Source organism: Coloeus monedula (assembly GCF_965178545.1).
Source record: "Coloeus monedula genome assembly, chromosome: 6".
Taxonomy (NCBI): Eukaryota; Metazoa; Chordata; class Aves; order Passeriformes; family Corvidae; genus Coloeus; species Coloeus monedula.
This window is the reverse complement of record NC_138786.1, coordinates 43,455,587-43,477,421: the sequence shown is the minus strand read 5'-3', so window position 1 is coordinate 43,477,421 and position 21,835 is coordinate 43,455,587. Positions and strand designations below refer to the sequence as shown.

General features: G+C 41.1%; 1 protein-coding gene across 5 annotated transcripts in view; it reads right to left on the bottom strand.

The window, feature by feature from the left end:
• The window catches only part of NRXN3 (neurexin 3), a gene marked incomplete at both ends in the record, with an annotated part of 923,636 nt that overhangs the window by 624,572 nt on the left and 277,229 nt on the right, over positions 1 to 21,835 (bottom strand). For all 5 annotated transcript variants that reach the window (XM_082282834.1, XM_082282836.1, XM_082282835.1 and 2 more), the window contains one exon: positions 7,658 to 7,861. In XM_082282834.1, coding sequence (XP_082138960.1) covers positions 7,658 to 7,861 — 204 coding nt within the window. The remainder of the gene's footprint in view (positions 1 to 7,657; positions 7,862 to 21,835) is intronic.

Genomic DNA, 21,835 nt, shown 5'->3' with positions numbered 1-21,835 from the left:
AAATGAAAGATGAAATTGCATCCTTCAAGGTAACAGCTGCAGACATCCAAAAACAATCAGTCCACCCTTCCGGGGACAGACACACGCAAAGAGATGTGGCCATTTTATACTTATATACAGTCTGTACAAGTTCAGGAGTGGGTGTATATGTACAGTATATTCTATGTAAATATCTGTTACATAAATATATATATATACACACATATATATATACACATATGTATGGAGAAATATACTAATATACATACATATCCACATGTTGACACAGAAAGTTCTTTCCTTTTTATAGAAACCTACAAATCTAAGACTATCTTCCACTCCAGACCATGAACTGATGTGAATTACAATTAAAAATTTTATAATTAAGGCATAAAAATCTCCCTCAAGACAAAAGTCATACTCAAGTGTCATTTTTGCTTTTTAGAGATGTTCAGCAATTTCCCTAAGAAGCTTGAAGCTCAAAGTGAACCTTTACACTTGGTTTCTTTTACATTAATTCTTATTGTTATTGCAAAAATACACCATCTGTCAACACAGAATACCTGTAAAATCAGCCTATGAGATTTGTTGGTGCAATATTTAACCCTTTCCAGCTCTCCCAAAGACAGACCCTCTTCTCATTCCCCCAAAAGCCAGCCAGAACACTCTTTAGTATGTGCACAGACACATTTGACACTGTCCGCTCAGGTGAGGAAAGGGTTAATATACTGCCCTGTTGTGTCCTGTCATAAAATGGCCACTTGCAAACAGCTAACCGCACGAACGCCCAGCCCAGATTTCAGCTAGTTCTGGAGGTTGGGAATACTTTTTTTTGGGCTTGGCAGGGAGAGGGGGGGTTTCTTTCAAAGGCCCCCAGGCCTGCCAGTTCCTCAGAGCCCAATCTCATCTTGCTGTCTGAACGCTAAGACTGAATGGGATGCTTGTAACGTTCAGGAAGAAGATGAAATGGACAGTGAAGTGGCAGATCTGGGAACCTTTGCTGGCCCTGCTTCATTCAGAGGTTACAGGCAAGGGAGGGACAAAGAGAGGTACATGGAAAGAAAAACAGAGTTATGCTTGTGGAATCTAATAAATGGTAACTGAGGAGTCTGCACAAAGAAAGCAAGTTGCGGTAGGAGACCCTGAGCTAGAGGGCTTCTGAGCATTGCTTCTCTTTTTTAACACACTAATGCTCAGCATATCTCAGGATGTGATCCATAAGAGGATCTTTCACTTATTAATGCCTACTTGCAGCCTTGTGAACATCCACTGCTGTAGTGTCTAACATGGATGAGAGCTATCGTATCAGTGCTATTACATATCTTGGGCTATGCTGACCTTCTCGGGAAATCAAGGCCATGAATAATAGCACCATGCTAGTAGGCATGTCTGGACAACTAAAGCTTTAATCACCAGAAATGGTTGTATTTATTACAGAGATATGGCCCAGCAAGGGAGATTATATAGAATGGAAATACAGAGAAATATAATGCAGTTTGCTTCTTAACTGGACCAATTTTATGTTCGCTCAGACAGATGTAGAAAAATTATTTCAGCAGCTGACACTAAACACAGTTCTTAAAAAATGAAGGTGGGGAAAGAACAAGAGTCTATAAATAATAAAGAGTTGTAATGAGCAGGGACACACCAATCAGGAGTAACATAGCCAGAGAGAGTCTGTTTTCAAGCAGAACTTCTCCTGAGAAAATCTGGGTTTGGTTTTGTGCGATTAGGTTTGTCATGTGTCGTCAACCGCAACAGAAAAGTGGGAGCAAACAGCCCTGGAGCAACTGCTACGATCACCATACAGTGGTGGCTATATCCCTTATAGGAGTTGGGTGGGGCAAAGGGAGCTCTGAAGTACATGCAAGGGAACTTCCCTCTCTGACCTGATGGAGAGCCACAGCAAGAGAGATGTTCAAGTCTCACCGCAAGCGAGGTCAAGAGAGTTGCTACAGCTGGAACAACATGGGAATTTCTTATGGACTAAAGAGCAAGTATGCCAGAAAGGGAAGTATGGCTGGTCCTCAGCAACATTCATAAGAGATTAAAATTACTTTTTTTTTGTTGATGACTGCAGAGTTGTGTTTTGGGGTTTTTGGTTTTTTCAGTGATCCCAAAATAACTATATGTCCTAGGGCTTACCCTTAGGCTGAAACGCTACTCCAGGTGAAGGGGGAAATGTTTCAAAATGAAAACCAGTGTAGCCCTTATCTTGGCTGCGAGATTCCTGTTTCAAAGGATGAGAGTCCAGGCCACTGAGAAGGCTTCCCTAGCAAGTACACAGCACTATTACATCTCCAGACTGTGAGCACAAAGTCTGCAATGCCATGCAGTTGGGTGCCAGACAGAAATGCCCAGGTGCACTCCAGAGGAACCAGCTCCCCATCCAGGTTTCATTCAACTGCATCAGTGGGGATCCTGCAGGGCAGCTAAGAGCTACACCAGCACCAAAATACCATCCACACTACCATCAAAGAAAATGCATAGGTTTCTTGTTCATTGCCTCAATTTTGAGCCTTGCCAAAAGCAATCCAAAAATTTTCCAAAAACATTAATACATGAAGTTGTTCTCTCTCTCTCTCTCTTAAATCAGTTTTTAAAAAGGAAGAAAACACTTATGTCCCCCATAACTAGTACAACAGTACAAATCCAAAGCAGAGGAGATTTTTCCTGGTGGTGAGGGTGCAGGTGTAGTCTGGTCTTTGTGCTCAAAACAGCAGCATCTGGTTAATTCAGGAATAATTTTAAAAACTCCTTGGGATTCCTCCTGCACACTACCAGGCCAATGATACTTCTGGGAATCATCATCTGGGGCACTCAGCCCTGTTATCAGTATTTATTTCTGAGATAGGTTTTGGAGATGAGTATGCCTGAACAGCTGTAAATCCAGTCACCTGCCAGTTCAGCAATTGGACGAGGAATGTGGTGGATAGTAGGGAAGTGAAAGTAGAGTCTGTTACTGCATGGGGAGCAGGATTAGCTGGGAAGACCTTCTGCAGTTACTTTCTTTTCATTAATTGTCTAATGTAAACCAGAAGCTCCTTCCTCAGTGCTCAGATGGAATCTGGGCATATCACTTGGAAAATGGGCCAAAGACAGTCTCCTTCCAAAAGGTTAAATAGCTTGACTGCAGTTAGCTAACACAAGGGATCCATTGTTTGAATTGAGGTATCTTTAGCAGCAAACATTCATCTGCAATTTAGGCCTGTGCTTCTTACCACCTGTATCTTTTTGTCTGAAAATAGTAATATTTATTTGATGCTGCTAAGGCTCCAGGCTGTTTTATCCTTGAATCAAGAAAGAAAGTCACCTCTGCTGTGTGAGAACAAAATGGTTTTGCCTTTGGATGAGCAGCCATGTGTGGCTATGGAAGAGTACTTTTAGGCAAGAATAGGACAAAAAACTGTTTCTAAGCTCACTCTGAGTTATTTCCTATGGGGAAACCAGATAAAGTCCTGTGCATACTTACCCAACATTATATTGAGGCTCTTTGCCTCTCTCCTACTTGCACTATTTGTATGTAGAAATGACAAAAAAACCTTCAGTTTGGACGGGCAAAGGTGGCTCTGACATCCCTCAGGATTTAGCTTAGGAAAAGATAGGTGAGAGGGATGGTTACACTTCCTTAAATGAGAGGAGACAGGACATATTTATCCTAGTGACCGGTGACCTGAATATCCTCATCACCAGTGACCAGCCCAGGAAGAAAAAAAAATGAAATATTCTTAAATAAAAGTCAGTACAACATTATAACCCTGCCACTTATCAATGGGAGGAAAAATGTGAAGGTGGATCTCCCTATCAGACCAGCCATTTCTTTCCCTTTCTGCACATCATCTCAGCATCAAAAATTATTCCCAAGCATGTTCCAAGCTATGATTTGCTTAATTTCTCTCTCTCTCTCTCTCTCCTTCCACTCCAGACCCACGTCTTCAAAATCCTTCTCAGCAGAAGTGAGATATGCATCACATTCGGATTTCTATTCTTCACACAACAAAAACTCAAAACTACTGATAGTCATGCTGTCAACATGAAGATTTGCAGTGCCTCTGGCAACCCACAGTGGAAAGGTCTGAAGCAACTTCCTTGCCCCCTTCCTTAGAGAATTATTCATTGCTGCTCTTCCTTTCCCTCCCACCTTCTAGAGCAAGCCCCCAGCTGCCCCTGGCCACCCACACCTGCTGTATCTCTCTCCCCTGACTGGCTTGGACACTGAGTGCTGAGGGGTGAGAGGGATATGCCAGCCCCTGCAGGCTGCTCCGTATGCTCTGTTCTCAGGGCTGTTTGCCGTGCGGGCCGCAGGCTTCAGGCCTTTGAAGGGTCGAATACCATCTTTTGATTTACCATGGCTGATGGGGTATGGGAAAGCTTTACAACTGAAACACACAGAAGATTTGAAAAAAAGAAAAAAAAAGAAAAAGAAAAAGAAAAAGAAAAAGAAAAAGAAAGAAAAGAAAAAACAACATAGGAAAGACCTTAATAAAGACACAAATGATAATAAGAAATCTAATGGAATAGATCAAAGACGAGAAGAAAGAGACAGCTCTTAGTAATAGTATTAAATGACTTATAAGAAAAGCACAGTTAACTCACCCCTCAAAACAGTCCTTGTTTACACATGTGTCACAGGTTAGACCCTCAGGGGATACTGACACATAGCTAGTAAGCACCAAGCATATTCAGGTCTTCAGAGGTGGTGTTGATGACTGTTTCTCATGAGTAAGGAGATTTTGGCAAGGTTGGATAAAGATTTGGTTCTCATTTGTGACATTTGGGCTATGAACGGTCTCCATACAGAGTTACTGTGACTTAGAGTAAACAACTGGAAATGAATGGCTCTGGTAAGGTGATTCCTCCTCAAATTCTGTTCTTCAACAGCAAAGTAACTTTGCTGTTTTGGTAGAAGGAAAGTTCTGTTTCAAGGACATTTTCTGACAGCTTTATAAATCTGAAGAAAGGAGAGGTGAAGCTCAGTGTGCGTTCCAACAGTCTAAACTACCTCTCTGTTGAGTCAGACATAAAAGAGTGCTGACACGTTTCCACTGATCCAGCCTGTAGTCACTTTGGGGAAGATTCAATCTCACAAAAGTTTCCAGCTGAAAAGCTGGCAAAATTGGCATACACATTGCTTCAGTCCCTGCTACTACACAGAACCAGCCTTCAGTTTACACAGGGGTTTGCTCACAGATTTTGTCCCTGCATTAAGCTGTCAACAACACCTCTTTCCCAAACATGTGTAGGCCATCTGTCAAATCTTTAGCCACATCTTTTAGGTGCCAGACAATAAGAGTTGAGCAGTCCACCCCTAGGATAGGTGATGGCATAAAAAACCCCATTGAGTGATAGAAGTGACCAATGCCAATCAGGCATACAATGTTGACAGGCCCTGAGGGAAAATATTGTCTGCCAGCACGATATAATGAAAACTGGAAAGGAAAGAGCAAGCTTTAAAAAACAGATATATTCAGCATTACCTAAATATACCCTCCTCGTATTTATTTAGGGTCTAAGTCTAGGAGGCCCTGAATGCCCAAATGAGCAATTCCACTAATTCTCCTTCATTTTTAAGAAGATATAACAGAATCAAACAAGTGGTACCTTTCTCAGAAGAAAAAGTGACAATTTTTGATGGAGTCTGGAAATTTTCATGCTGTAGTACTTTTCATGTGGGAATATCAAAGGTGATAAAAGCAGTCCTTACTAAAATAGTAGCACATCCCTCACAGGGTGCAAAGAATTCTCCTTTCAACAAATAGAAAAACTAAGGCTTGAAAAGTAAAAGAACTGGCTCTGGGCTACAAGAGGATACTGTAGAGTTGGGCAGATACTCAGCTGCTCCATCACTTCCCCAACAGAATCATGCCACTACCAATCTTTCAGCGATTAATTTTATTTTCTGAGAAAAAAATAACTAGCCATAATTTTCAAGAAATGAAACGGGGGAAATATAATCTCATTTTGCTTGATTTTTAGCAACAACTGATTAGATCAGAAGAAAACGCAAACAAACACATATACACAGATGCTCTGGGGTTTTGTGGAAGATTCTCTTTGCACATGTAAGGAGCCTCAACAGCAGTTCTTTTGAGCTGTTCTCCAGAGAAACCCTGGAAAATCTATAAAATTTTCCTTCGCTTAGAGTTCATATAGGCAGAGATGGCTATCATCAGAGTGCCGTTTCTCTTTATTTGAGAAGTTACTGTCATAGCTGAAGTTCATCTATTCCATCTGTCCTGTAGGCCAGTCTGGATAAGACAGCAACAGCTCTTATGCAGCTACAGACTCAATAGTGCTTTATGCTTCTTCAGTCAAGCTAAGCAAAGCAAATATGCAAATATATGGGGGGGAGGGGGGGGCGGTGTTGGTTTTTTGCTTTTATTTACTAAAAGGCAAGAGTTTCTATAGACTTTTAGATGGACACTCATTCATTTTAAGAGATATGAACTTGTTTGACGTATCTTCTTCTCTACACTTTCTTATTCAAAAAGAAAATAATAGGGCCTGGCTCACAATTTCAAAACAAAACAAAACAAAACAAAACAAAACAAAAAAAGACACCAGATGCAATTTTAAACAGCAAGCTTGTCCCAGAGGACAACTGCTGGACAACATATTCCACAAACAAAGCTGCTACATGGTTTGCTCCTGATAGTCACAGCTCTGAAGGGCTCTGAAGATGGTGATACTATTAGCACAAAAGATGTGAAAGCTTGTTCCAGTGGGCCTTAGAACTTTGAAAGCTGACAGAAATTCTAACAGACCATACACAAACCTTCACATACAATAACCTACACATTTAAAGGTATAAGATTATGCACTATGATGTTAGTTTTGCCTGTTTGAGTCAGAACCTCTTTTTAGTTGTATTCCTCAATTCACACAAAGCAACAAGCTGCATCACTGAAAAGTGAAAGAAAGCTTCAACTCATGCATTTACATTCTTTAAGAATTTCACTCAGTAGAATACCTAAAGACTGTCAAGAAAATGAATTGAGGCTAATCTAATAGCACATTCACTCCCAATTGTTTTTGTGTTGTTGTTATTGTTGGACTTGTTTCTAATTGTCTTTTTGAATTATTTTCTGAGAAAGAATAACTCTAAGGAGACAGAACATAGCCCTTTGGGATAGGGGGATGCACTTTTACTATTGTTATTTTCTTTTTAATAAAGACACAACAAAAATCACCAGGCTTTTTTATTAGATATAAAAAATATGGCAAGCTGTATCAACTGCTAGCAAATTATGCAAAGGGCAGGGGGTTCACAGGGCTTCTGCTTGCCACCATATCCATTTTGCTTCCTTTCCATGTTTGCCTTTGACTGTTTTGAGTGATGCTGGATGAATGAGGGATGTAACTGATCAAAAGATGGACCAAGTAGCATGTTTCACACAGAGCTCACCAGTCCCAGACCAAGAAAGGAAACTTAAAAACTTAAAGATTTAAAAACCAACACTGTCCATAACGAAGAACTGACAGCAAATCTTCATGCAGCAATGCAGAAGAGAATTTCTCTCCTCAAGAGAATATAATTATAAAAGTTTCAGCAGTTGTTTTAGAAATCAATCCAATCCAATCAAACCAACAGAAATTAAATGAAATTATTTAAAAAAAACCACTAATCACAAGCCCAAACTAATAGTGAAGAGGGCAGTGGAAGGTGTTTATACGATACCTAAGTTGACCATGAGTTTGACACGGCCTCCATCCAGCTCCAGGCGCAGAGTGTCAGCAGAGTCTCGTGAGGTGGTTGCCATCAACAGCCCATAAGCACGCTGGGACATGAAACGGAAGGACACATCTTCTGCTTCTGTGTGCATAACCATGGGCATGATGATCTTCATGTACATGCTGCCATCATAGCTCAAGATAGAGGCCTCTGCAAGGAATCAGAAAACAATTGCAAGAAATGAGAAGAAGTTACACCTCTGAAGACCCCCCACATCTACCACAAAGCACTGTGTCTACAGAAAACATAGCACTTGCCACAGAAAGGTATGTAACTGGGGAAAAGTGCAACAACCATTTAACTGCATCTAGAAACCCTGTGGGGCAAATATGAGCAGCAAAGAAAGATGTGGTGTTCACTGCAACTGGTAATAGCAGTAGCCTGGACACATAATTCCCAAGGTCAAGCATGTTAGGAGAGAGCCCTTTTGTGATTAGGTGCTAGCAGAGCCTTTGTTTTTCACATCTTCCAGAAAATGCAATCTCCTTCAGTGCACTGAAGTCCGGCCTTCCCTAGGACTAGCAGTAACAACTACAGTGACTAGTGTTCTAATTTCTGGTACTCTTGCTGTTGCTTATTTAGAGAGGAATTTCATTTCATCAATAACACTTTAAAGACAAACTGTATAAAGTGCATTTCCTAACAGGTCTTTTCTAAATCAGATTTGTTCCTTTTTGTGATTTTATATTTTTTCACTACTTACTAACAACCAATGTTAGTAGAGCTCTGCTGACACAACCAATGCAAATGAAGAAAGGAATAAACCAAACTCCATTGCAAGGGCCATTCAAATGCAGCAAAAGTTAGAAGATAGAGGCACAATGAAAGCCAGGAGGAGGGGGGAAAAAAAAGTGAAGAAAGAAGTTATGTTTTTCTGTCATCTCTGAGGATGTCAAGGAAAATTGGAATTTCAGTCGAGGAAAGGAGTTAAACTTTGCATTCTCTATTTGTTCAGGGTCTTGTCTGCAGAAAGTGATATTCTCCTCTAAGGGGTAGAATTAAAGTCTTGTGTTAGAACTGCAGCAAGCACTACAGCACAGCAATCATTGTTTCTTCAGGGAATATGCTCAAAAGCATTTTCATCTGCAAAATTTACAAATCTACATAAATATATAAATGTATGAATCAGAGCATTCCTATTCCCCACAGCCAACCCCCACCAAAGACAGACCTGTAGAGATTGCTCCATGTAGGGCTTCTACCGTAAAACTACATGTCAAAATCCCAGAGTCTAAAAAAACCTGACTGGTTCAGCTTCCTAGAAACATGGATGGATTGCTCTCTTACCAGTAACTCATCCATAAAGCTCTCTTACCAGTACCTCATCCAGTTCAGTTCAGCTGAAGTTTTCTCAAATGATTGACTGGGATTCTCTCCAGGCACCACCACCCCACCGCCCCCCCCAGAAAGTTAACAGCCCATCTAATTTAACCAACTGCAAAACATGTATTTGGAATCTAGATGCTCTCCTTATACTTCAGCCCTTTGTCCCATTTTTCCCAGACAATGAGAGCAGAACTTCCATCAGGAAACAGCGAACTTGGCAGAGCTGAACCTTACTCCTCTCAACATCTAAATGTTAGATGCTACAGTAGCGTAAATTGATGGGAAACTGAAGAAGATCTAAATGTCCGTGCCGTAAAGCAACCATGGCTGGCTCCAAAATGGCCAGAAACAGAACTGCAATGCAATAAATATGCAAATGAGGTGATAAATAAAGATATAAATATCAAGCTGATAAAGTGACAGAGGAGACACAGATATGGTTCCAAAATATTTAGTGGGGATCACAACAGTTGTGCAGACGCAGCAACCCACCACACTAATAGCTGGTGTGCAGCACCTCAGCGGTCATAGGACAGGCAAACATAAGAAGAAAACTTTTCTGGGACCACCATTAAGATGTCTGTGAACAGCATCTTTACTCACCAGTTTCCTTAGCTGTGCTCACCACACACTGTCATGGTCTGTACACAGAAAGCTCTCTACACACATCACCCACTCAGTCATAACATTACACACATCTCTGGTACCAGTTGCCAGTGTTGCCCTGGGGTCCCACATCTTCATTTGGCCGAGAAACAGAGGAGCAAAGAAAGCCTCTTTTTCAAGGTGGAAGAATAGTTTCTTCTTTTCAAAGTGAAATTCTCTTCCCCCTCACGTCTGCACCTTTCACTTGCCACCCACAGCTGCAAGCTGGAACTAAATGTACTGTATTTTATACATACACTCAAAGGCAATGCCTATGTACACACAAGCCTTCCTTGCTCTCTTTCCTCTCTCTCTCTCTGCAAATTGTATTAGAAAATCCAGTCAAGCATGAAATGGCTCTTTTGACGCCTTCAGTTCAGATGTGCCTTGCATGAAACAGTTGCTGGCCCTAGCACATGAATAGCTGCGAGAAGGGGGTTAGAGGATATCGGGACTGCAAGTGGGAGTAGCTGACACAAATGTCCCAGCACTGCTGCTTCCTTCTCCACAGTGCCATGCATTAGGAGCTTTGAAAACATGAGTTTTTCTGCAGTGACTACAACAAACCAAAAGCATGGTAATAATGAGTCTCTTCCCTTCAGTAAAATTCATGTCCTTCAGCTTTACTGATCCCATTGCCAGATAACTACTGTCCTCAGACAGTAAAAAACCCAACCCTTACTATTATACTTATGTAAGGAGGACCTGGGGAACACTCAGAATCCTGAAGATGACATAAAAGTCTGGACAGTTTTTCAGTTGACATCTCACAGTAGCATAAACCAGGTATTACTGTCCCTTCTCTGGCCAGTCTGCTACAAGCACAATGCAATGAAACCTCGTAACAATTAAGTAGATAAAATTAAATATCTTGAAATAGTTGAAACAGCCTCCACACAACCACAGGAGACAATGTTCTGTTCTTGTGCCGTATGCACTTGACATATTTCAAAAATAGCAGGATTTCATTCTCACTTTGCAAGTTTTCTCAGTCTGGAGTATCTGGGAGCCTTTCAGCACATCTCCTTGCAAGCAGACCATTCCCTCCAGCTATGAAAATACTCCGTTCAGAGGAGGGTATTGCCTAGTAGCAGTCATACAAATAAAACCTATTTCCTTTTCCTGACAGTCAGTCCCCAAAGCTCAAGAAAAGCATGTTACAGCTGAGCAACACATACAGCAAATCTGCTCAGGGTTGAATGCAACCTGGTAACAAGTACATGACCTCAGCCACCCAGACACCTGTGCTGGCAACTTCTGCCTGAATACAGGCATCCATTCAACTGTCCTCAGCCACCCGCAGCAATAAGACTGTAATGCTTTGTTCAGCACCATACTAACAGGCAGCAGCACAGTTATCCAAGTTTAAAATACATGCAGGTTTCTGCCACCCTTCTACTTTTAGGGTAGCTATTATACTGAATGCATAGGAGCAATGTGTGAAATCATGTTTGAGACCCCCACAGATTTGTACAGACAAAAAACTGAGTGGCATTTATTTGTGATCCTAATGCCAGAAGCTTCATTGCCATTAGTTTGGAGATGGGAAGAGGAAGAAACCAGGTGCTGGTTCAAAACTGCTCTGACATAATGCCAGAAATCTGTGAAAATCAATATGTTATTAGGAGCAATTAGCTTCCCAGTCTTGTGCTCTCAGACCCTGCCAGTTTTAATTTTACACTTAGCATCCAAAGGAGCAATTCATTGCTGCTTCCCCACAAGGCTCTGCATAAACCTCCCAGGGAGATGGAACAGGCATATTCTTAGCACACAGACAGAAAATTATTCAAGACCTCTTCATGCTTTTTCTCCTGCTTTCTAACCTCTCTCTTGTATTAATCTCCATCCCTTGCTTCTTTTCTTCCTTCTTCCTCTTAGTTTTTCTGTACTCTCCTTCCCCATGGTCTTTTTCCTCTGCCTCCCAGACTACAATACAGTGTAGTTTCTTACTGAAATTTTCAGAAAGGTGACATTGCAAAAATAATTAAAAATATCCACACTTCATGAAAGTTGAAGTCCCCAGTGACAGCAGTTCAAGGCACACAACATTTTCCCCAGCTACATTTGTGAGACCAAAACTCTTAGACCAAACATTTCCACATTCTTGCAAATTCAAATATCCCTAAAGTGCCTAAGCTATGTATCCGCAAACCAGACAACACTTTCCTGCAGGCATTGATTGCACAGCTCACCTTCTGCCCTCATACATCCACTAGCAGACACATGGCCCCAGATAAAAATAGATTTTCTGAAAACAAAAATTACACTTTTAAACAAAACAAAAATCCCACAAAAATAATATCTAAAAAGAAAAAAAAAAAAAGAAATCCTAATTCCTGTCCAAGAGGATTCCATACAGATGAGTTTCAACAAAAACAGCCTGACAAGTAATTTGGGAAGCCTGAATGTAATCAATCAGACTGAATCTGACTAGAACCCAGGAGATAATACTCCTGTTTTGGTGGAAAAGATATGATGGGAACTTTAAGTGCTCACAAGCAGTTAGGACCTTGCACATCATCCAGCAGGATGGGTGCCAGGAGCTGTGGAGTTCCCTGTGCCAGTCCTTTGCTGCCCAGGGCTGTCCCACACACACAGGAAGGTGAGTAGGACAAATGTACAAATGGGGGCCAGGTCCAACCAAGAAACCAGGAAACCTCAAGGTCATGAGGCAGGCCCATGACCAGGAAGTCAATCTGCTGGCCAGGGCTAAGAGCAATTGCCAGGCAGAGCCACAGTGACAGGGTTGGACGTGGGCCTGGCCTGGAAGCACCCGTGGCCGGGCATGCTGTGGGAGGGACCTGGAGACTGGCCCTGCCTGGCCATCACCGGGTGGGCGGCTGATGGCCAGGGGGCTGCCATGGGGCCCTGGGCCATGAGCAGCTGGGGGAGCCCCAGCGGCCAGGCAGGGCCTGTCAGTGCCCTAAGCGTGCTGGTGGTACCGTGCTCTGGGACTGCTTCTCATTGACCCGTAAGAAAAGTCCATGTTTACTATGCTATGACACCTTCTGCAGTAAACGGAATTTTTCCTGGATGTCTCCCATCTCAGTGTCATTGGGCTTCAACTTAAACTTAGCCCACCAAACACGAAAGACCAATTTGAAGGGATGTAAATGTAATTCACTAGCACCGAGAGGGACAATAACAGAGAACACAAAACCATCTTTAAAACCTACGTAAACTGAAACATTACATTAGGAATAAGAATGGGCTTTATTAGTCGTGCAAAATACCCTGCAAACAATAAATATCACTAATAAAACACTGAGAGGGTTTACTGTGCTAGTAAGAACCAAGCTATTCTGCTTTAGAGATTTCAAACTGACAAGATGTCAATAGTGTTACTATGAGTTGTTATCCACTGGAAACTCATGAAGATAAAACAGTAAAAATCTTGGACACATACAGCTACAGAAAAGTAAAGAAACCAGACCGGTTTTGCTGATACTTAATCTCTCTGAAAGACCAAAGTATTTTTTTCAACATCAATCAAAGTTTTTCTTTGCTTCAAATTAAGATGATGCCTTCCTTCTTCACTCCCGAGTGGGTATATGTCTGCTTTACAAAAGAATCTTCATATCCTGAAACTCAGTATATCACTATTCCAGCTCCCTCACTCTATTTTAGACTAAGTAAGCTCCTTTTTACTCAGCTTCTCCTAGCTTTTGTTTTCTAAAACCTGCCTCTTCTGCTTCTCATCTCTGGCTTCTTTCTGATTTGTATACTACTTTCTTAAATTAAAATTTTCCAATTTGAATAGCATATGTCAGTTAAGACCAAACAAGCACTTAAAGTAATTACATAAGACACCCTTATCAGTGCAATGTGCACAAAATAGTTCCAAATGAACAGCAAATGGAAGACATAATAGAACAAGCTCCAAGACACTCATCACATTTTTGGGGATGCAAGAATACTGGTGGAGCAGTAATAATAATTGTCACTTATAAGGCCCCTGCTATAGACAAAAATTGCTAGCAGATGTTTACATAGGTCAGACGACACCCAGATAAATATTCTTCACCAAACACATTTTTTCAAAACCTTGCAAAATTTATTTCATAACATTAATTAAAACATTTAATTTCTGAGCCTGAAAATAGCCCAGAAGTGCAAGTTCCTTCGTATAAAAGAAAAAAATTCCTGAAGAAACCTGAAGAGCAAACCACACCTATTTATTTATCTAGAAAGTCAGAAGACAATAAATACTCTATTCACCAATTTCCTTTCCATACCATTGTCTCCCCCTGCTCCAGTATCTTATACCTCTTCTATCCCTTTGAGGTCTTCCCAAACACATAACCAAAGTCTACAGATAATATTATTGACTAAGTATCCACAAAATGGAAGACATTAAGAAAAAAAACTAGGTAAATAAGACAAAGAGCCCTAAGCAACATAGTGCATGTATTATAATGTCCTTCAGACAAAAAAAAAAAAATTACCTTGATTCATAGAGTTTAGACTTTGAAATTACTTTTGTTATGAACAAAAGTAATTCTGATTTTTCTTTTTAGAACAGCACTAATTTTCTTTTTTGAATCCAAAATTAACACTTCTACTATTTCTACACCTCTTCTACTTCAATATTATAAAGTGGGTATATTATACTAAAAGCCTTTAAAGCTGTCCTAAGAATTTTCATCTTAAAGTGGACAAAATCTCAAGGAACTAGTTAAAACTGTGAGGCTTCTATCATTGTAAGGTAAAATCCCACAAGACTTTTGCCTGTCTACAACAAAAGCTTCAATGGAGACCTTCCAAATTTTAAACTGACCTAGGGAAGACATATTAGGTATATGGATCCCAAATCTCCCTTCATTAATAAACCTGTCTAACATTCTTGGTCTGGATTCTAGCTTTGCTTAACTTCTGTATTTAATCAACTAACTCCCCAGGTTAACCTGTGGCTACCCTACAAAGTAGTATGTACCAGTTTCCATCAGCATCAGGCTGGGTATGCCCTTCCTACACTCCTGTTGTCATCAAGAGGTGTCTTGCTTTGTTGTCATCAAGGGGTGTGATTGCAAGAGCTAATCAAGGGGTGTTGTCAGGTGGGGAGTTACAAAAAAATTAAATTTGTGTACTCCACAGTGAAAGGCAAATAAACTTCACTTCTCCTTTCTTTGGGCTGCAATCATTAAGAACTGGCCTAGGGAGGAACTGAAAGAGCACTGAGTACCACAGTGGAAATATTTGCAGACAGAGGAAACTGTAGCTTGTAAATGTTATTGCTAGCCCTGGGAGGTGACAAGTGAGGTTATATTGCCATACTGAAGCTTGGCAGAGACTCAGGAGAACCAAGAAGGAGCACATGGGCTTTTCAAATCTACTCCAAATGTCACTCTAACATTTACAGAGCTGTGTACAACTATTTGGGAAGAAATCTCTAGCAAGAGGGCTAAGGGTAGAAGAAGAATTGCTCCTCAGTGTAAAGGAGTGTAATGGGGAAACCTGCTACTAAAACAATAGCTGGAGAATTTGCATTACCATGGGTGGCACTTTAGAAAGTGGCAGGACTTCTGTTTAGTTCAAACATCTTTGAGTCATCTTCACAGCACTGTCAAGCTACACAAAGCATTTGATCACTACCTTCTGAGTAGTGTTCACCAAAAAATGGAGATTACAGCAAAAACGTTTGGTTTATCTCAGCATACAAAGAAGAAAAGAGGTAGCAGAAAATCTGTAGCAAGGGAAAATTGAGAAAAATTTAAGGAAAAAATTACACTATGAGGGTTGCCACACACTGCAACAGAACAGCTGTAGAAACCCCAATCCTGGAAATTTTCAAAATTCAACAGGATAATGCCTTTAACAATTAATTCTGCTCTTCAAGTTGATCTCACTTGAAGCGGGTGTTTGGGACAACAACCTCCAGGGATCTCTTTCAACAATGATTATTCTATGCCAAGTGCCAGAATGACCTGATTTCACTGGATATTGCACCTTTTCACAGACATCACCTTACACCTGCAAATTGCTACTGATTTGAGATGGAAAAGATTTTGTCTTGTGAGTTGCCACATTGAGGGGAATGCCTCTTGGAGCAAGAGTAAAGAAACAGAGGATTCAAAACATTGCTTTCCTACAGCCACTCTATATCCTTGGGCAAATTCCTTACTCCTGTTGAATCATCTCCGAGCATTTACAGTTTGGAACCAAACATGTTATGACACTACTAAAGACACCTGATTGTTGTGCTTTCAGCCCTTTTCTCTGACCATATGGGAAAGCTACTCAAAAGGCAGTTATCACGTCTTGGATGGGTGTACCCTTTGCTGGGCGAAAAACTGGCAGGATGGCCACGCCCAAGGAGTGGTAGTGAATGGAACCCAAGGGGTGGCCAGTCATAAGTGTTGTTCCCCAGGGCTCAGTATCAAGACCAGTTCTATTTAATACCTTTATCAATGAGCTGGAGAAGGAGATCAAGTGCATCCTCAGTAAGTTTGAAGAAGACACTAAGTTGGGCAGGAGTTTTGATCTGCTGGAGGGTAGGAATGGATATGGACACACTGGAACAGTGAGTGGGCTGAGGCCAACGGCATGAGGTTCAATAAGGCAAAGCACAACACCCCCGTGTGGTGCTACAGGCTTGGGGAAGAGTAGTTCCTGAAATGCTCAGCAGAAAGGGACTCAGGGGTGCTGGTTGAGGGGCAGCTGAATTTGAGTCTGCATGTGCCCAGGTGGCCAATGACATCTTGGCCTGCATCAAAAACAGTGTGACCAGCAGGACTAAGGCAGTGATTATCCCTCTCTACTCTGGTGAGGCCCACCCTGAGTGCTCTGTACTCACTTCAAAAAGGACATTGAGGTGCTGGAGCAAGTCCAGAGAAGGGCAATGGAGCTGGGGAAGGGTCTGGAGCACAAGTCTGATGAGGAGCATCTAAGAGAACTGGGGTTGTTTATTCTGGAGCAGAGGAGGCTCAAGGAGGGCCTCATTGCTCTCTACAACTACCTGAAAGGAGGTTGTGGTGAGTTGGGGGTTGGTCTCCTCTGTCATGTCTCAATGGATATGAGGAAATGGCCTTAAATTCTGCTAGGGGAGATTGAGATTAGATATTAGAATTTTTATTTTTCCCTGGAAAAGTGGTTAGGCATTGGAATAAGTTGCTCAAGGAAATGGTAGAGTCACCGTCTCTGGAAGTGTTAAAGAGGCATCTAGATGTGGAACTTGGGAATATGGCTTAGGGGTGATTATGGTGCTGCTGGGTTGACAGTTGGACTAGATGATATTGAAGGTCTCTTTCAACCTTGATGATTCTTTGATTCTGGGATCATCAGTCTATCACTTTTGAAAAGCAAGGCTGTAACGTAAACTACATTCATAACCTTTTTAAAATCCATAAACAACCTCTCCTCAGCTCTGTTTTTCTAATACTGGAAAGAAAAACTAACTACAATTGCCTCTGGCTGTTGGTTTAAGGAAGGTTCACAGCATTAGACAACCCTCAATTTCATTTTCTTCCTTTTCCTCATCTGACAGCCCCAAACTCTTAAACTTTGCAAATTCCTGGAAGAGGTGTGTTAATAGAATGGGGAGCAAATGGAAAACATGGGTCTACAAACTGTAGGTCAAACTTGTCCACACCATTCTGGTTTTGAAAAAGCAAAAATTCTTCAACCCAGTGATTTAGGCCCAGTGATTCTTCAAATCAGTGATTTAGGGCCAGAAGTGAGACACTGCCATGCTGAAACTAAGTAGGCAGAGGAACTAGGTAACTATTTATTAACTCATGTAAGGCAAGCAGCTTCATGGAAACAAGAATGTCACAACACTCACGAACGAGTGAAGGGAAGGTCATCTTTGAAGGGAAGCCCGATACAATAGAGCAGGTAGTGATTAGGAGGGTAACAACAGCAAACATGCTGTGGAAATATGCAGGATAATATGTAATTTGGAGATTCAGACTACAGCTTCCGAACTTAAAATACAAGATAAACTAAGACGAGTTTAAAATACGAGGATCTGGAGGAAGGTCCCTTCAGAGCCTTTTCTTCTTCTATCACAGATCTGCTGTCTTCCCTAAAAACACTTGCAAAACCACTAATCCGAGGGTGGTGACCATCTGAGAGCAACGCTCAGTCAGTGCAGCACAGACAGTGCCAAAATGATGACACTGATTTCCAGGCATCCCACAGGCTCTGTCCATTCCTAATGAAGTCATCAGCAGAGATGCAACAGCCAGATCTGTTCACCCAGCTAATTGCAACCACTGTTCAATTACTGGAACCATGATAAAGAGGCAAAGAGAAGCAGAAACTAGCAGCTGGCATGGAATGGCAGTTGATATTGCCAGGATCATGAAGGCTGATGCAAGTGGTACATGTTCAAGCCTGTAAATTTCATTGGCAGATAAAAGAAACTCAGTCCTGCTTTCAAATAACAAACACTTGCCTTTTGAAAACATGATTGTACCCCAGACCAAATTCCACTTTACAACTCTGGTACCTGTAGATAAATTTTTTTTAAATAAAAGAAATTTCACACAAAAAAAGAAGAAAAAAAGAATTGGCATAGATATGTGAGGTGTTTATGCATGAATGTTGACCTAAATTACAAAGAATTTCAGTGCATGGACAATTACAGGGATGTCCATGAACTGTCCCTCTGTGACTTCAAACATGACCAAGTGCAGTTTCTGTCTTACAAATCCAGTATCTTTTGGTAAAGACACAGTTAGAAATTCATAGTCCATAACTCTGGTTATAATTATCACACAGTTACTAAACTCTTACAAGCCTATCTCAAACGCCAGAGGCTGTAGTGCAGGATCTACAGTGCAGAACTGTGTACAGGTCCAAATGCCTACACTGGCATTCAGTGAATGGGTTTACAAATAACAGCAGCCAGTACAAACCCTCAGTTCAAAACTCAAAGATTTGGGTTCATGGAGAAGAGAGTTCCATTAATCTTTTTCTGCTTCTCCAAGCTCCAAGAGCCTCCAGTGATCTTGATGGGAATTGTAAATGATAATAAATCCTGCTTCTTGTTGAAGCTGTGAAGATTTAGTCAGCATTGGCAACTTCTATGAGACTCTCCAGTCAAAAGAATGGAGATGTATAAATTATGACAGCAGCTGTGACCCTAAAACTTTCACATTCACCATTGTGCAGCACATTTTATTCACTTTGAAATTCAGGGCAGCAGTCAGAATGCAGTGAAGAGAGTCCTTCTCCAAAAGCACCAGCCGGATGTCACAGTTAAGCAAAGCTGAATTTTCTTCATCTGCTTCTATCACAGACTTACTGAGATAGCTGCTGAGGCCTGAGACTACTCCTATCCAAAACAAGACCAACCAAATCTTGAAATCACCAGGTATCTTAGACTGAAAATGCCATTTATGGGCAGAAGATTTTCAGATCACCTTCTATGGTGGCTATGACTTTTACTGAAATGCCTGGATCTCGCCTGACCCTAACTGAAATTGGAAAGCTGTCACATTGTCACCCCATATCAAGACACTTACAGATAAGATGTAAGAATGTACCCACATCCTGTATTGTTCTCTTTATACTAGACATAACGAAAAACTCCAAGTTAAGAGAGTTTAATGGTGAATAACTGGCTATTTATCCTGCCTATAACACTTCTGTCCACTATAATACAGTCCAGAGGGACACTTACTCTGAATTGCTAGCAGCAAACTGCATGCAGTGTATTCTGTTACAACATTTCTGATTCATTACATCAAATTATGTCAGATTAAATGCAGCCTATCAGCAAAGAGAGTCTCCTCAGACCTGAAAACTGCCTCAGTGTCTGCTTATCAGTGACTGCACCTCCTGCATGACATCACTTTCCATACACCTCCACTCAATGCTAGGCAGCACACCTGCAGAATGAACTGCCTGGGAAGGATCTATGCCATAAGTGGGCAGGTAATAAAAAGCTTCATTTCACTGTGGTCTTCTCAGATTCTCTAGGTTTTTGAACAATCTCTTTATGAGATTGAGAACCTGAAATACTCACAGACCAATAGCAAGGAATAACTCTTCCCCCTCCCACATCAGGGTTAATTCTTGTACAGTTCAGGAGAGCATTAAGGATGGTACAGTTGATATCTGTCACAAGGGTGGGGTGATAAATTCAAACATCAACCCCTCATTCTTAAAGACCAGAGATCAGAAATTCCTTAGATGAAAAAACCAGGAATTTTGTAATCTCAAACAGGTTTTTCCACATCCAAAAATCACTGTTTAGAATGACCTTCAGGGCTGCCTGTGCTCTGAGGAGGTCTGGGACAAGGGGAGGAATAAAGCTACCCAGCACAAGTATGACATGTTTGCTGATCTGGGTGGCAGACAGAAAGTGCAATCTCTAAGAATGGATTCTGAATCCTAATAAAATAAAAATAAAAACATCAACAGCCACAGTCTCAACACTCTGTACAGTGGAAAAAACAGTTTGCTTTCACCTAAAATGTCTCCCAGGCCCCTAAGTGCAGAAGAGATGGAACGAAGAGACTAAATTGCGAAGCTCATCCCATTTAGCTAAGTGGGATCACAGGTAAGGTCAGGGAAGTTAATCACTACCCATTTGCTGAAAATTACCCATAAAGGGTATTAGATGCACAATTCTTTTACAGCAATTAGCTCTTGTTGATATGAATTTGAAATAGGAACCTAGTAAGAGTTACCTTGGTAATAAAAGGAAGGAAATTAATCAGAACAAGGATGGAAGCCAAGGTAAGTTTGGGGGGTGGCCAGTTCAGATATATGTTTGGAGGACTGGAGAATGCTTTCACATGTATTATTTGGCCAAATCTCCAAAATGTATCAGAGAAAGTGAGATTATTAGAACGGAGTCCAACACAATTTAACAAAGCATGGTAAAAGCCGGTGGGAGCGTGTCTATCAGATTAACTTTTGTATAAAGGCTGTGGCAAATCCATCATGAGGTTTTCCAGGCTCTGAGAAAGCCTGACCAGAACTGGCCCTACCAGCAAATTGTGTTTACTTCAAGGATGAAAATTTTCTCTTCCCTCATTATACAAGGACGAAAAAGTGGTGGGGGAGAGAGCCTGAAATCTCCTACTCTCTCAAATGATATTTCTCTACAGTGGTAAAAGCCATTAATCATTACCAATTAAAACTGTGGAAAAAAGAAAAAAAAGTAGTTACATCTGAAGGCATTCTTTCAGTTTTTCCACTACTTGCTGCTAGCCCCTTCTCTTGGGTTGTCTGAAATCTGCACCCCTACTTCTTCTGTGTTCACTAGAAAGGGATAAGAAAGCCAGGCTGCAACTCTGCAAAGGCAGCCTTCAGCTGCAGGGAGAAGAGTCTGGCTGCTGCACAGGGAAGCAGGAGTAGTTAGGAACAGCCGAACAGCTGTGCACCTCACATCTGCCCACATTTCAAAGGAATGACCCAATCCAGCCCAGGACATAGCAAGCACTCAACGTTCTACAAGGACAGAGTGGCAGAGGAAGCCAATAGCTGTTACTTGTGGCTGAAGCATGGACCTCCTGTGAAACTGGTATCAAGCCTTAGTGTCCCAGATGGCCTCCAGTTTGAAAAATATTTGTGAAAACATCCAGAGGCCTTCCCGCAAGAGATGTAAAGTTGAATTAAAGCCAATATAAGGAAACGGAAGAACACATAATCTGGAAGTTTCTACATTCTAAAGAATCCTGTACAATTTCTGAAATTATTTAGACAAAAATGATATTGCAACAACAGGAACTGTTTGAGCCTGACAGTAACAGCTGCCTATCGGGACACCTTCAGTTTAAATTTGAGTACATTGCAAAAAATAATCTAAACCAAACTATCTGTATGTAGTTCACCTGTCAGATTTCCCCCTCCTACTGTTCAGGGCATCAGAATGTGGTATTTCTTTTTCTCATATCTTTCATATTTTTCTTTCTCCTGTTACTGTGCAAAATGCCAATACAAAGAACAACAAAAACAGCAAGCTGCCTGCACCAGGAAATAAACAAAGCACATCAGAAAATTCCTTCCTGTAAACTGAAATAAAATGTCATTATATTTTTCAAACCTATTCTTCTTCCAATTTCCATCCAACTCTGGAAAAACACCAAATCAGAATATGCACAGTGCTTCCAAATACACAATACCATAATCTTCAATGACAGTTAAGGGCTGACTTATCCTTACCAGCAATTTTATCAAGTCAGAACAAGATTCTGCACA